At 38.0% G+C, this 17,743-nt stretch overlaps 1 protein-coding gene across 1 annotated transcript in view; it reads right to left on the bottom strand.

Moving 5' to 3' along the window:
• The window catches only part of TPH2 (tryptophan hydroxylase 2), a 210,677-nt gene that overhangs the window by 172,386 nt on the left and 20,548 nt on the right, over nucleotides 1-17,743 (bottom strand). The window contains exons 2-5 of the mRNA XM_072146721.1: nucleotides 16,556-16,696; nucleotides 9,545-9,728; nucleotides 8,255-8,355; nucleotides 472-539 (exon numbers count right to left, since the gene is read on the bottom strand). Of these exons, the coding sequence (XP_072002822.1) occupies nucleotides 472-539; nucleotides 8,255-8,355; nucleotides 9,545-9,728; nucleotides 16,556-16,696 (494 nt within the window). The remainder of the gene's footprint in view (nucleotides 1-471; nucleotides 540-8,254; nucleotides 8,356-9,544; nucleotides 9,729-16,555; nucleotides 16,697-17,743) is intronic.

The raw sequence follows: 17,743 nt of genomic DNA, 5'->3' as shown, positions 1-17,743 counted from the left end.
ATAGTTTATAAAGGTGTTTTGCTGCATTTGGGGGGTAAAAATTGCAACCAGAGCAATGTTTTAAAACATGGAAAAGATTTAGTCAAAAAAGTCAATACAACTAAATCACTAACCTACCTCTTCATAGAGAAATAGGCAGCCATTATAGCTGGAATCCATAAACAAAGCCTCTGCACCCTGCTGACTCCACTGTGCAAATATTGCTGGCAGGGAGTCAGGTAATGTGATATAAAGTTTTATAAAGTACTGGCATGACTCTGAATGCAGAAAAAGGGATTTTTTAAATAATCTTAGCATAGGGTATTGGAACCTGTCACTAGCTAAAAAAGACATTTCTGATGACAGGTTTCTTTTAAATAAAGGCATTAGTAATACCTATACAATGGCGAACAAAACAACTTTTTCATAGCCTGATATGTCATTCCTTTTCCATAAATGTAGTAAAGTTTGTAAAATTGTAGGAAAACTTACTATTTATAGCTCATGGCCACATCCACAAAGTATTTCCTTCTTTGTCGATATACATTGTCCTTAAATCCCTTTAAAGAAAAACAACCAAACTGATCACAGTGAAACAGACAGAAGTATTTAAGAAAAGGAAGAAAATATACAAAGTAATATGGCTACACGCTATCTGCATGAACGGCTATTTAATTATCACAGACCACTAGAACAAATTACAATGATATGGTCGAGAGATCTTATCTTCTACAACACTGTAAGTAAAACTCACACCATCGGAATGGATGGTTACTAGGAAAATGCGATGCACACTGCATCGGCTGTCACAATATTGTTGCAGATATCTGTCCACGTTTGGTGGAATGTTCTCAAAGTAAAAAATTATAATTTAGAGTTCTAGGTCTTTGAACATTAAACTGTTTTTCTGAGTTCTTCAAAAACATAAAGGAGATGTGCTAAAATAATAAACAATTTTAACCTTTAAGAGTCTACTTTGCTTCTAGTGCAATTGGGATGGTTAACCCTATTCATGAGCCACTCACTGGAATCTGAGATCTTCTGCTGTACGCAGTCTAAGCAAGAGTGATGGGGTTGGAAACGGTGGGGGATAAAATAGTAAGTATTGGTTATTTTATTATTCTAGCATATGTACCCCTTGTGATTGTTTTTGACCATTTCACAACAGTACAACTATTTATCTTTTCATTCTTCATTTTCTGCCTTAATAAACTCTAGCATGAGCAATGTCTGAGAAGGGAATAATGTATATAAAAGATATATACATTGGAAGATCTATTACCATATGAAGGGTAATATATCATGTGATGTTTATTTCTCAGAGGGAAGTGCAGCATGGTAATCTATAATAGCTAAGGCTGTAAATGTGTTTGTTTGTATTAAATATTCATGATAGTATCAAAAATCATTGTTTTAACCATGAGTATAGTTCATAGACATATGAGACTTCAACGTTAGTACATAAACATATCTGTCTTTCTCTCTGTATATGTATATATATATATATATATATATATATATATATATATATATATATATGCATTTCTAATTATGGTTGCCTACCAGTGTGTCACAATTCAATATTAGCCGAGGGTCCTCCTGACACAGCGCATGCTATGCACCAGTGGCTGCCGGCACTTTCTATCTCCAGAGAAAGAGGAGACCACTGCTTGACATTTACTGAGGGGAGGCCACTTTTTTTGAACAGTTACTCATGTTGAGCTGTATTTTTTTTAGCTTATGACACTGGCAAACTTCATAGAACTGAAGCATGGATGAATCACCGAATGCACCCAGACATTCATAAAAATCATTCATAAAAATCAGCTACATTCATACATACAGACATTCATAAAAATCAGAGTAATGTAGAGGAACTAAAAGTGGATATCTCAGCAAGGGGGGAAATTTATCAAAACCGTGCCAGTCTTGATATTTCCCCCACTTGCGCACTATTGAGTGATTTAACTAAAAGACTGTGCTTGTGCTCCACATTCATGAAGGTAAAATAGACCTGCTTTTTGAAGGTCTAATTAAGCCCCAAAAGGTGTCAGAAAGCTAGAGGAGCAAGAAAGGTGTAGGATTCACAGGAGTCGCCCAAATTATGCACCCAAAAAAAGAACAATTTGTGAGTGTCGGAAAAGCACCAATATTGTGGCACTGACACTTCATAAATATGGTGCAACAAAAGGGAAAAAAATTCCAGTTTTTCATTTGAAAGTCAATCATAAATGCCCCCCTAAATACTAGGTCAGCTCAGTGAAGTCTGCTTGGTGCAAGAAACCCAAGAATATGTGTACTAACTGGATATTTTTATAGGAAGAAAATAATTCTTGGTAACCAGTTACTATCTAACCCCTTAATAACTGCAGAATAAGCTTAGTGAACTCACTCATCCTTTGTATCCCTAGAAGACTGTGACTGTGGCACAAATATCATATTCTCAGCTTCAAAGGGAGTCCTATTGGTAAAACTTTTAAAGGGGTTATCCGGGTATAAAAATTTACTTATGGCCGGCCTGGGGAGGGCTATTTAAAAATAACAAGCATGTACTTACCTCCTCCGGCGTCGGTGATGTCTCGTGCCGCGGTCCGTCTCATCTGTGCGCCGGTTTGTTTACAGGGGCGCAGAGGGAGCTTCCTGCCGGCCAGAAGCTCCCATCTGACACCATCTACCAGCGCTTACAACGCTGAGAGATAGGGATGGATGGGAGAAGCCGGCCACATCACGGATCGGAAGTTCCCTGTGTGCGGCTTCTGTGCCCCTGTAAACAAACAGGGGCACGGATCAAACGGACCGCGTCCCAGGACATCAGCAGCCCCGGAGGAGGTAAGTACACCTTTATTATTTTTAAATAACCTGCCCCAGCCCAGGCAAAAGCAACTTTTTTTACCCGGATAACCCCTTTAAGACATATCGAAAGTTTATGCCATACAACTATTTAATAGAAACCAAACAAAATGGTGATAATGTTTATGCAAAAACAGATATAGATGTAACTTTTAGAAAACCCAATATATACACAACGCAATTCTATACTTGAATGTCCTTGTTGTATAGGTTAATGATATTCCTCTAATATCAATTAAAATACACTAATATCAAAGCAAACTTAGAAGGCCCTTTAGAGGTACTTGAGGAAAGGGTTGATAATCCCTGTGTTAAATCACACAAAAGCAAATTTACCAGTGCGGAATACTATGAGAAATTGTTGTAAATGGGTTATAAAACATCAACGGTATTATTATAATACAAGCTTTATTTCTTCGCGGCATGGAAATTTCTCTGGAAGCAGAACTTTAAGTAAAAACAGTTCCAGTGAATCCTTTACATTTTTATGTCTCCTCAGATTAGGATGTCAAGTGATTTAACTGCATTATAAACTATGAAATATTACAGCAAATTTGAGAAAAGTCTGTTTTTGTTATTTAAGAGTATTGCACATATACTGTGCAGTTTTTCAGAGCTGTAAAAGAAACACATACAGGGGCTTAAAATATGCTATAAAACACGCACACAATAAGTAGAGATGTTGTAAATGTCAGCGCTCTGCATACATTTCTTGTTATTCAACGAATACAAATGAGCTTTTCATTATTCGACAAAAGATGAAAGATATCAATCTTAATTTGAACCCCTTTTTATTTTCCAGATGTTGCAGGCAGCAAAAAATATCAGCTGAAAAGGAAATTGCCACTTTGAGGCTGAAATGAAATTTCGATAAGCTGGTCCACTTCAAAGTGCTGACATGTCTGAAGCTGAAGGCCAGTAACGCATCTCTCCATTTTGTTTGAAGAAAAGCATGCCGCTCTTTTAAGTAGCGCTGTAAACTGGCGTAATGGAATTGGATAGTAAATTTACAGTTTTCCAGTATTTCCAGCACAGAGAGAGAAGGGAATAAGTGTTGGTTTAAATGATTGGTGGGATAATCCCGAGGGGTCTAACCAGTCTGAAGTAATTCTTGATTAAACAGCATCTGCACTGACAGGGCGGACTGTTTATCTGGACTTTCATTAATCCACCATGATCTATAAAGGTGGCAGGCGGCTAAATAGCGGAGTTTATCATAGAAATCCCAATACTAATTATGGCCGGCTATAAAGTAATATTTGTACGACTCTTTGATTAATCTACTCCTCTACATCCAATAGACAGATGATAATTCATCTAAAAGCCTATCTTAATATTTGGGAAAGAAATTTCTGATCTCTTTGTGACAGTGGAGGGAGAAATATCCGCTGAGTGTTTATATTGGTTTATGAGGTAGAGGCCAGCTGCGTACTGTTTAAGAGCTGCACATGTAATGCTATAACTTATAAGCCACCTTTTTTTTTTCTTTTTGCTGCAGCATTCTACCGGTGAATTGCAAACTTACAAATTTATTGTTCATACACCTATGTCATGCCCTAACTCATGCTAATCCTGTCAGAGGAAAGCTCAACAAAACGGCAGCTGGCATTTTCCTTCGAGTTCATTGTTTGCTGTATTACAAAGCCATGAGTTATAATCCATTCTTAGAGACCAGAGGATCAGGTGTTAATGTGATGGCGATAAAGCTGGCGCATATGATATTTATGTAAAAGGCAACTATAACCAAGACTTGTAAGTGTCTCTCTAAAGGCTCAGTGCTTTTACCTTGTTTGTTTACAAGCAGCCGACAGCCATAAACATGCTACGTTCTTTTACTGTAAAATGTTCTGCATAACTTACATGGACTCATTACTGATTCACACAAGGATTATATCATACAGCAAAGTCTTCAAGGTGTATGGAAGGGAAGAACACAACTTATACATCTTATTTTTCAAATGCTTAAAGGGCATCTACCACCAGGCTGAAGGACTGTATGTAAATGAGCCTGAGGGGCCCTCAGGCCCCTCAGGCTTATTTGCATGCAGTCTTTCATCCTGGTGGTAGATGCCTTTAGTGATCACACAGGACATAGATAATAAGGCATCGCCTAGAAGATATACAGGGTTTAACAAAAAGGTCAGGACAGTGGAATATCTCACAAAATAATAAAAAATATAGATCTGCTGCAGAATTGGACTCTCTAGTTTAACTCTTCACTGGTCTAATGTGTGACACTTTTCCCTAAAACATGTACAACTGTTTGTCTATCATTGTAACTAAAATAACGTTTCCACCACATTTTATCAGTAATCACTGCTGAAGTCTAGGTTCAAAGGTTTCACTTACTTATTCTATTGGCCACTAGCAAACATCAATATACAGGATGTAACAAAAAGGTTGGAGTGGTGGAATGTCTCACAAAATACACATTGGATCGAAAAGCTAAAAATATATGTATATATATATATATATATATATATATGTCAAATATTTTTTAAAAATCTATCCAATTATACCAAAGTTGACCTCCTACCCAAACCCCCTGGGGTGGATGGTGAGGGGCAACTTTAATATCTTAAATAGGAGCCACCACTTTATATGCAGATTTCCCAGGAATCATTTTCATTGACAGGTGGTGCTGTCATGGCCAAAAGTCAAAATGGGTATATAACTGTTCAAAAATGAGTATTTCTTGAGAAATATACATTGGATTGAAAATCCAAAAAAATATGTTGCAAATATTTCTTGCAAGTCTATCCAATGATACTAAAGCAGAATGTGCTGATCCTGCGTCCTTGTGTGACATAAGTGCAGTTGCTGCCACCCTTGTTGTGTAGACCACGTTTGGGTCATAGAGAGAAGTGGATGTCGGGACCTGGCTTCCAGTCCTGTCTTTGACCTATGCGCCGCCATCTAAGCAACAGCCTGGGTCATAGAGAAGAACACAAAAACAACAAAGCGCTAGCTACAAGGAGTGCAGGTAGGTGATTATTAAGTTCTTTTTTTTGGTGTGGGGGCATGTGCTATGGCTATCTATCTACTGGGGAGAATGTGCAGTGGCTACCTACATACTGGGGGGCAGGTGCATATTGTATGGCTCTCACAGAATAACATTTTGAAATATGTGGTGTTCGTGGCTCTCTCAGCCCGACCCAACCCCTGTAGTAGATTTAAAAATATTCCCCATTGAGTAAATAAACAAATGCAGGGAGGATAATCAGACCATTTAGTAAATAATTTCTCAAAATTACATTTGGCTAGAAATATTTTAGTTAATAAGATGAGGATGTAACTGATTTTCCTAAAAAAAAAATCTGTTAAAAAATATTGGTGAGTCTTAGCAAACACCTTTCAAATGACCTCCAAAGACAAGTTACAAAGATGAATGTACCTTCAAAGGAATATAAAAGTATTGCTTAAGGACTGTGTGTACATCCTGTTAAGGTCACTTCAGCAGCAAAAAAGATGATGCCAACAGAAGTTACAAAGAATCAAAGGTAATAACAGCAAAGGACCTATTGAAAACTATACAAACTTCAAAAACCTGTTTTTATTTGTCAATTAGTAGAAAAACACTGAATAAGAATCATGTTCATGGAAAGTTCCAAAATATTCAAAGACTATGTGAATGTTTAATGTTATTTTGCATAGTGGTTAAAAAAAGGAATGATCTTTTTAGATTTTGTAATATTGTGTAATATTTAAAGGCCAGGTTGTAAAAGATGTGGCAATATCCAGTTGTGGGTTATTGTTTTTTTTTACCTTTTTCAGGTTTTATGTAGTCCAACATGGCTTAAACAAGTGATTGCTTATATACACTGCATTCTCCTAGAGTAATTCATCAAACACTTCCTGTTTTACTGATAAAAACTTATTGGCCCCTACCTATGGACCAGATGCCTTTGTTAGCTGTCCTACTCTACAGATAACACTCCTGATCCCATTGTGGAGTGCTGACAGAGGTAAGTAAAACACTACTAAAACTCATCAAGATGTTGTGGTCGCTATCACTGGGACTGTGTTCACAGTTCTGTCTGAATTATGACAGGCACTTTACCTAATGTTTTTTGTAATGTGCAGTAGTGGATTGCAATATAGGTGCCCAAACCTTCTAGAGGGCCCACGGCCACCAAAACGACCCACCAAATTTTATACTTAGAAGAACTTTCCCTCAGGAAATCGACATATATCTGTTCCCGCTCTTAATACACATGCTTTCAATACACAAGAAATTCCTCCGAAGGTCCCTTAACTGCAGTTTGATATCAAGCAGAAGGGTTGCATCCTCCATTCCCAAAGAAACTTGATTCTAGTACCATATGTAGGAAGTGAATTCCAGAATTGTAGGGGATATAATATTCCAACAGCAGTCTTCATTCTCCCCTGGTAATGTGTGTGCAAGTGTAGGGAGAATATCAAGGGGATATTAAGTAATTTACCAATATATGTATATTAAAAAGTTCTGAACCTCTTTCATCATATGTAAGGTGAAGCCTCCTGACTTTTAACTCATCAGCCAGACATTCCTGTCCATAAAATGAGTGCAGGTGGAGGGTCATCAGCAGTTAAGTGCAATTTCTGTATTATATGATTTACCGCCACTCATTCTAATTACTGTACCAGAATAGCACCTATTCCTCTTTTCTCATCTCTCTTCTACCACTTCTACTGTTGAAGTTTCTGGTTCGATTGCTATACCTCAACCATGAGGCATGCTGTGTGAGCTTCTTGGTTTATGTTTTCCCGCCTCAGGGCATAGATGCCTTGCAGACATTGAGGGACAATGAATCAAATGTGTATCAAAACATTTTACAGGAGAATGCAAGTTCAGACCTCAAGGCAAGCAACATGATAATCATCCAAAGAACATAAGTAAAACAACTAAAAAGTGGTTGAAAAAATGAAAATTTATGTTTTGGAATACACATTTTAGAATCCTGACTTTTCCCATCTCTATGGTTGTTTCTGTTTCTATTTTCAGGCAAACACTCTCAAATGCATTTTATTCAGAACCCTCTGAATGGGATGAGATTTTGATTGTAGGTGCGTTTACACGCGGCACTTACATTGTGTTTAGAAACGCAAAACCAACCAGCAGCATTATTTTTGTCAGATAACACAGGTTCAACATACAGTATATGGTTAAAGCCATTAAACTGCATTAAAGAAATTCAGAAAGAAGCAAGCCGGTATTTGTTGTCACACTACCACCCCAGTAAAGTCACTTTTAAAAATGTATACAATTTGTGACTTAATCAAAAAGAAATAAAATTTCAAAAAATATCTGTTGTGGCCAATAATGCATTTAATCCTTATGTGCTCCTACAGCAGGCCCAATACACGTCAAGCAAGTTGTAGACTTTGTTCATTATATGTTTTTATGCTCTCATCTATCACCACATTCCACATATATCATACTTACTGGGTGGTCAGCATCCAATTCTGAACCATACATGAGCACTCTGTGAGAACATTTATCAAGCTCTGAGATCTTTCTTGGAAACCAAGGGACACCATCAAGTTCTACTGAAAAGAAAGAGAAGAATATCACGTTTAATTACAAAAGAAGGTCTCCAGAGGGACAATTCTTTCTCTCTACTCTCTTTTACAAAACAAGTCAATTACAAATGAAAAATTAAAAGAAGACCCGAGTTTTGGGACTGGAGCCAAGTAATTAAAGTATATTGATATGATGCTACAGCTTTGCGACAAACCACATCCATGTGGCCCGATATATTGCTACATAGGCTTTCTGAGTAATCCATGACAAATGTATCAAAATGTCATACAACCTAACTCACACAATAAGCCATAATTTAATGCTTACTCATATTTCTACAACTGTTGTGACTGTTAGGCAACATGTTGTCAAAATGACTCCCCGAAGCCATATGAGATGGAAATAGTTTAGAAATGGCTGGATTGTGAAGGTAGGGTAGAAGTGATATGCATTTGTGACAATTTGTTTATGTGACCAATTCCACCCATAGTGTCCAAAATGGTTGTGATCATGTGATTTACTTCTCAGTTAAAGTAGATGTAACAAATATGACTTTGTTTTTGATCCAGCAGTATGTGACTGCTGAAACCCCAGCAATCTAGAGAACTGGACTGAATGTTACTCTGAATTCTCCATGGAAAATAAAATCAGAATTTTCCTGTGTTACTGGCACTTCATTCAGTTCTATGTGCTGCCAGAGATTGCTGTCCCAGCATCACCATGGAAATGAATTCAGACATAGTGAGGATTTTGGGATATCTTGGTCCCGTGAAAATTTCCAGTTATGGGACAACTTCTTTAAATGTATTTTTCTTCTATAGAAACATTGGTTTCCTATCCACGGAATAGGAAATAAGTATTTATTGGGGGTCCAAGAAATGGAATCCCTACTAATTAAGATAACGGAAGTTCACCAGGTTTCCTTAAATGCCACAATTAAATGGAGCACTGGTGCCCATGGGCAGTCAACTTCTGAGATGAAGCTCTCCAGCCTCCCAAACAAAGCAAATTGATTGAGCATGCATACCAATGCTCCATTCATTTAGTTATTTGAGGGCACTCGAGGGCTACTGTTCTCACGATTCTCATGATGGTTGAAGTCCATGTAGTTGTTGATTTTTCCCTGTCAGATGGATAAATGTCATTAGTGGGAAAACTCCCTAAAAGAAGTTATAATACTTAAACATTGATTTAGAGTAACAGAGGTCTTGCCTTCATCTTCTCTCCATTTTCTTTCTGCAGGATTCAACGAGATGACATTTGGTTGAAGCTTTATCAGATGAATTAATTCCTGGGCTTTTTTCTTAGTACATTCAAATTCTGCATAAACCTCTGCCTCAGAGCTGCCATTTTTGGGCTTTCGTGATTCTATGTGAATAATGTTCACATATTTTTCCTGAGGAAACCAAAATCAAAGACAGCATATAAGAGACCAATAGACGACCCCCCATTGCTGTATTACAAAGGGAATCTCCAGTAGAATACAAATAATAGCGATGATGAACACTGGAAGCAGAAGACTGCAGCTCTGTTTGTTAATGAAGCCTGTGACTTATCAGCTGCTTTGCAATTGTTCTCGCACAGCTTTTATTCTGTATGTTACCTTTATACTTTATTCTGAGACTGCAGGCTTACTTTTAAATAGTGAGCTTATAGAGGTTTTCTATCATTGTGATATTGATGATCTGTATGTAGGATAAGTCATTAATATCAGATCAAAGAGGGTCTGACAAACAGCAGAGGCTGTCGAAATAACAACAGAGAACAGAGGATGAATTGCAGCTGAACAGTCAGGGTCCTGAGTATCAGACCCCCACCAGTTTGATATTGGTGACTTATGCCATGGACAAGTCATGAACAGAAACTTCAGCATTCCAAGAATTCCACTAAAAAAATTCAAGTACATTATTTCCCATGTTCCTTTCTCAATGCTTGGAATTCTTTGAGTGCTTCCGTTTTTTGGTTTCATATACAGCAGTATACACACAGTGTTAGGGTTCACCTCTATGGCTGTGCCACAAATCTGCCAAAGTATAGTACATGTCCTATACTTTGCGGCTTCGCCGAATCACTCGGTTACGGTGCAGTGAAGCACAGTGTGCTCAACGCACCGTGACCAGGAGCCGTAGATGTTTATGAGGTCTGTGATCTGGTCACAAATCATGTGACCAGATCACAGCCCCATAAAGGGAATGTGAATGAGCCTTTACTCTGTGTTTTTATTTTAATCTCTTGTATATACAGAAAGAGGAAGAGAACATTTGTTAACTTTTTCTATGTATTTTAACGCATTCACCACAACAACACATTAAAAATGGTTTGTAACTTAGTATACATAAATATCAAATTGGTATATTATTACGCAGCGCTGCACAAAGCATGTCAAATCGGTCCCTGTCCAATGTAATCTGTGTGCGCTATATAAATAAAGAATTATTATTATTATTATTATTTTTATCCATTCACCTGCTGTTTTTGTAAATATGTGACCCCCCAGAATTTTTATGAGACTTACCTCTTAATAGACAAGGAGATGGTAACCATTTATACATAGACAGAGACACATGCCGCCTAAGACAGAAACATAGACTACTCTATAAAATCAGGGATTTGGAATGTATACAGAATAATGTTTGTTGAAAATAAAGATTTATGTATAGTAGATTAAGAATATGTATAGAAGAAGGGACGGATGTTTGAGACGCTAGCAACGCCCCGGAAGAAGCCTTGCCGGCGAAACCCTGGGTCGGGCGGATAGAAAGCTAGCGTCCCATTATGTGAATTTGCGATATGCGCATTTTATTGGATTTTTTTACAATATAATAAAGGAGGAGAATGAGAGTGCGATGGTGCTAGTCTGAATGGTGACATACTTTCAGCAGGAGAAATTGAAGATTGGTGCTGTTCATCGAAGTTTTAGAATCCTTGGAGCTCCGGTCATAGTGAAAATATTTTTCTCTATTTTGTGGACTTTTTCAAAGACTGTGTGGACCGGTCTTATACCGTGAGTAGCTCCTTAAGGGGCAAACTGTGCACCACGAACAACTGTGTTTTAATCTACTGTATTGTATAAATTCTACTTTCTTATTGCACCCTCTAACAGGGTGTAATAGGAATCTTGAATGGCCACTGACAACTATGATCAGTGCCAACATGGTATATAACAGTTGTAATCAGTGCTGGCACCAATCAGGGCTTGGAAGGGCTTAATTCCTGAAACCTCTCCAAATACCCTTAACAACAGTGACAAATAATAGTACAGCATGTGTCGATAAGAGGTTAAACAGTCTCATCGAAGACAAAAGTTGTAGCAGTGAGCAGGTGCTACAAATAACCCCCATCTATGTTGTCTATCTGTCCAAATAGGGTATATGGACAGGGGTTATCCTGGTAATAAAACTCGTTCTTTCCCAGATCCTGTATGTCATTGTCTAGCAGTGTGTCATAAAGGGTTAAACTTGTGGGAGTTAATTAATATGCTTCCACTAGAAATCTCTTAAGTACAGAGGTTGGGTGATGCTATATACTGAGTGTGCTTCAAATGCAAGATTCTGATTTAGTAAGACTGTGTAACCCGTCACTAAATCCTCATGAGGTTCTAAGGGATCATCAAAGCTTTTGTTAAAGCCTCCTAGAGGAAAGTTTTCCAGATCTCACAAGCTACCATCTAATTCTGTCTATAGCTCTAAGTATATAGTATACACATGAAATTGTATGACAGTTATGCACCTGAACTTCAAGCACCAAAATCAGTCTTACATAAATCTGGCAGAGAAATCAGGTTTCATCTCCTCTGAAGTCGCTCCATCTCAGCTGGCATCTGACTATGCAATGGAATGGATAGTTAATTGATAAATAATTGTATTCCTTGTAAAATAACAAATCTGGATCATTAAATCGTGCTGTTCCTTGAAAAAGTTTAACAAAGTAGTTAACCAAGTCTTGCACAGTCTGATATCCCATGTACAGACCATCAGCTGGTACCACAACATAAAGTTGTAAAATTCTACAGGAATGCAAATATTTAATAAAACAGACATCTCAGCCGATGTGGCAGATCATTTTGTGTTTTTCTTTTGTTCTCATGCCACAGTGCTTTTCGGAGAGAACTACTTCCCAATGACCATGCAGAAGCAGAAAATAATAATAATAATAATATTTCAATTTTATCACACGAGTTAGAAAGTGTAATACTTTTTTACAATTTTATGTATTGATAAGAGTAAAATTTTAGTCCTTCCCTAGGTTCTCCCCAAGGCTGCATTCACACAGCCGTTTTTGGGACATATGTATATCCAGTTTGCGGCCGGATATATATACGTCCCCATAGACGGCTATGGCGACCCGGCAGCGGTGTGGTGCCACACACATGTGGCACAGTACCGTTCCGTACATGGGGAAAAGATACAGCATGCTCTATCTTTCCCTGTTTGTACAGCTGGGCAGGGCTATTCCTTATAGAAATCCTATTTCCTCTCCAAGCGTGCCACTCTGTTGGCATCTGCAACACCCCTGCCAATGCATAGGCAAGGTGGTTGTTGCGAATAGCACCCTCTCCATGTTAGGAGCTGTTAGGGAGATTGATCACCTGTGTAGGACTTTTGAGTTGCGTTGGGTATAGTGCATCGTGCGCCACAAAGTGTTGTGTGCGTCACAAATGTGTCTCGAACACTTTATAAATACATGTGAAAGCAGTTTGGACTAAAAAGAATATGCAAAGTCAGACAAAAAACTGGCGCAGTGGCTTTATTAATGTAGGCCATGGTCCTTTGTGTCCATCTAGTGCACAAATCTACACTTTGTTAAGGGAATTAATTCTTGTAAAACAATTACATACAGAATAAACTACAGACATTTAGCATGGCACAATACACACTGGGGAACATGTACTAACAACAGTGCAAAGTGCACTAAATGCACTTTGCCTGTGTATAGGTCATGGTGCGCCAGATTCATGATTTCTGGAACACGTTCTACATGAATCTGCACTGCTCTGACAGAGTGCACCAACTTTTTTTGGTGCACCTTTTACATGGCACGTGTGACATAATTTTATCGGATGCCAAATGTTAAATTTGGCACACGGTCTGACTGAGCACCGAAACGCAAACAGTTTGTATTTAAAAGAATGTGCAAAGTCCAACAGAAACTGGCGCACGGCCCTTAGTAAATGTGCCCCATTGTGTTATGCGAGGGGCCCTGAATCATATGTTGGGTTTTTTTTATTATAGCTGTCACTAGTGTTACCCCACTACATAAAGAAATCAGTTAAGGTTATCTACTATGTTGTGGATTGTCATGCAAAAAATCTGGAATTGACTTTTTAGTGTGACATGTTCTGACCTTTTCTTATGTAGATTATCCGCATGTGGGTTTTTTTCACCCCTTTAGGCTGAGGCAATTCTAAATGAAAACCACACGTTGATGCGGATTTGATGCAGATTTTCACTCTCCCATTGAGTAATGAATATAAAAAACACATACAAAAAAAGTTATATGATCATTGATCATGACATTCTCTGTTGAGCAACATTTCACGCTGAACCAAGTGTGGCTTGCCTGTGTATAGTGCAGATTCATGATTTCTGGTGCTCGTTCTTCATGAATATGGCGCTCCATGAACTGGCCATGAATTGGTCCTTTCTTTAACATGGGGCAACAATTCTGTCAGACTTGCATGTTAAATCTGGCGCACAATCCGACTGAACACCGGAACGCCCCCCCCCCCCCCCCCCATGTGGGTTGCATGTTGCGCATGGCGCAGACCCTTAGAAAAATACCTGTGCAAGCAGTTTACACTAGAAATAACATGCAAAACCCTTAGTAAATATGCCCCATTGTGTACATTACTTCTTCTAAATCAAATTCACATTAACGTTACTATATTACTCTGTAGATTTCCCTCCCAAAAATCTGCAATGTGTGCGGATAGACTAAATGTATGTGACACATAGCATGCATAAATTATTTCACAGCTAAGACTTATCTGCCTGGGGAAAAGTTAAAGATATGCTCTACGATGTTCGGAAAATTCTGCATTGGCTTTAATTAACTAGATCCAATGTTAGTTATAACCGTAAAGGCCACATTTGGATGTAATTGAGCATTGTAAATCAGAGACACAGAAAAAATGGTCAGACAGTGGTGATTTGTTTAATTAGACAGGTACAAATGCAGCTCATCTAACATTTGGGGCAAAATTCATCCATACACCTGCTCAACTGGAAAAGTGCACAGCCATCAATCTTCTAAATGACAAGCCCCAGGCTACAGGGCTACTGGAACTTATTAGAAAATCAGGCTATATCCTGAAGAGGTCAGAACTTCTTTATGTGTTATTCTGTAAAGCTAAGTACAAATGTGGACATGGATTTTAAACTATATTTCCCAAACTACATTTATTTGTGAGTTTATTGAACTCTGAGGCAAGATGTCCTTAGATCGACAGATTTAAATGTGCAGGAAGCAGAAGAGGAGCCAGCAGGGGTTATTATTTTTTGTCTGCTCTGGGGTCCCTATTACTATTACTGCTTGCTCTTGGGGATTACTAGTGTTACTTGTTAAGCAGTGCAGCCCTTGCATCAATAAAAGTTGTGCAACGCAGATATCGATTAAAAGACAGTCATTTATTGTTGTTTTCAGTGGTATCTTCAACGAGAAAACTGGACTACAACTCTCTGGAACTATATTGTCCATAGCAACTATGGACAAATCCAGTTTTAGCTTCAGATCCAACAACAATCTGATTCAAAAAATGGATGCCTTGTGGCAAACAGTTCAATCCTAATTTGGAGGAATACACTATTCCAACTGGTGAAACGATGACATTGTATGCGATAGTCAGTCAGCCCAAGTAGTAATCTAAGTGTCACTAGTATCTCAGCATATGTGCAGGACATCCTGCAGCCATATGCGCTGCATCTCATATCATGGCTTCTAGCTGGCAGTTTTCAGCAGGATAATGGTCACCCACACGCCAAGCTTTTCCCTGCAATCACCAGCTTTAGGAACCTATTAATGTGCAAGATCTACAGCCCTAAAACCAACATCTCTCTCATCTTGTGCTCAGGCTAGTAACGCCCTAAGGGGGCTCAGCTTCAGTTGCTTATCCATTGCTTATTTGTCTCTGTTGTGCCTTTTTTCTTCCATTTTGTCTCCGTGTCTGCATAAAAAACTAAAGGTTTAACATGCTTTGAAAGCATCACACCTGTTTTTTCAGTGTCATCAGGGAACAAACCCGGATGTTTTATCAGTTTGTTTTGAGGACCAATAGACTTCTATTGCCTTCTGTGACCTGCATCCATTAAAAAAATGGGACAAGTTTCTTAATTTTTTCCAAGTACAAAAGATCAGTAAAAATACAAGCCAATGGGAAAACACCCATAGAAATCAATGGCTTTGGGAGGCATCAATGGAAATCACTGAACCACGGACGTGAAAAACAAAGGCAAACAACAGTGTACAAGAACCCTTTCAACAGGTATCCTCAATAAGCTTGTCCTTACATTCTTATCTATTTTAATCACTATAACACAATTATGTCATAATTTCATTCACATATAGACAGTTCCATTCCAACTGCTGAATCCGGGTGCCTTATTGTTTTTTTTGCCAATGAATATAGTAGAATTTATCTAACTTGAGCTCAGGAAATCTAAATTTGATAGAAAAAAACATCATCCATGACACACACAATTATAAGTCTTAGTTGCATAAAGCATACAAGCATAAGGTTAATATTATATTTTTTCATTGCTCCTGTGTATCCAAATTTTAAAATAATTTCATTTTGCAAATAGTTTTGATGAAAATTGTCCCAACGTTTGATGTCTACAATTGTTATGCTGACATAAAACCAACCATGAAGTAAGGGACAGAAGGAGGAATGTTCGACTTCAGAATCAGACTACACTGGGTTTGTTTTTAGTCTGTTACCATGGAGATGGATAGGTCTGCACAGAAGCTGTAGTCTAAAAACTGGAGGATATTTTGAATCAAGAGGACCTGCAACATATTTTATTCACATTGGAGCAACACACACACCTAACTGCTTCATAACTATTAATTAAATTGTCTATAACATTAAACTAAAATAAAACTGCAAACTCTGAGCAATGCACGAACATAGAATTCATCCATCATTTCCATCTAGTGATAAGCGCTTACGGAGGGAAATGAGCTGAAAATGGCTTTCTTTTTTTATATGCAATAAATGAAACATACCTTAAAGATTTTTAAAGTTTGTAATAAACCTCCAACTTCATTTTTCAAAGTGAGGACTACTGCTGTTTTTTCTATTTCAACAGCTGGTTCGGTTTTGCTACATTTGTTCTCATCAATTTTCACAGCATTCAATTTGTCACGCTGAAAAAAAACAATAATAATAACAATAATAATAAGCAGTCTGAACAATGACAAGCACATATTTTATAACAAGTAGACAGATCCATAATCTTCATAATGCTTGAGTGTTCCAGTGACATAATGGTGACCTGTCAGCCAGTAAATTACTATGTTCATCAACTGGATGAAAGGCAATGTTAAAGGGAACCTTTTAATATCCATCCTCACCAATTCCAGCACTGACTCTGCAGCAGTTGGAATCTTTACTTTATCCCTCACTATCCCTGAATAGTCATTTCACCAATTAGCTAATCAGGCGTTCTAGTGTAAGTTGGGCAGTGCCTTATCGTCTGTCTCAGCCGGGATTGCCAAAAACCATATGCATCGTCATGTATTCATCAGGGAAGTGACTGACGACTATCTCTGTATGCATTGTTTTTACTACTCTTGGTTAGGACTGGAGTTTACTTGCCCATTTCTAACCATAAAATTGCGACTTTTCCATACATTCACATCTGGATTTTAAAGATATATTAGGCGCAACACTGAAAAATTCTTGCGTGACTAACTTTGCAAGGCAAGTGAAAAAGTAAAAAAATTATCAAATATATCAAGTGCCAAAAAAGTCACAAAAATAAAAGAAAAAGAGAATTTGTTATTCATTTAAATCATTAATTTTTGTCTTTTAGGATTTTTTAGTTAGACTTTATACACTCACCGGCCACTTTATTAGGTACACCTGTCCAACTGCTCGTTAACACTTAATTTCTAATCAGCCAATCACATGGCGGCAACTCAGTGCATTTAGGCATGTAGACATGGTCAAAACAATCTCCTGCAGTTCAAACCGAGCATCAGTATGGGGAAGAAAGGTGATTTGAGTGCCTTTGAACGTGGCATGGTTGTTGGTGCCAGAAGGGCTGGTCTGAGTATTTCAGAAACTGCTGATCTACTGGGATTTTCACGCACAACCATCTCTAGGGTTTACAGAGAATGGTCCAAAAAGGAAAAAACATCCAGTGAGCGGCAGTTCTGTGGGCGGAAATGCTTTGTTGATGCTAGAGGTCA

This window comes from Engystomops pustulosus, chromosome 4 (genome assembly GCF_040894005.1).
Source record: "Engystomops pustulosus chromosome 4, aEngPut4.maternal, whole genome shotgun sequence".
In the NCBI taxonomy this organism is placed as follows: domain Eukaryota; kingdom Metazoa; phylum Chordata; class Amphibia; order Anura; family Leptodactylidae; genus Engystomops; species Engystomops pustulosus.
This window is presented reverse-complemented; position numbering and strand designations above follow the sequence as displayed.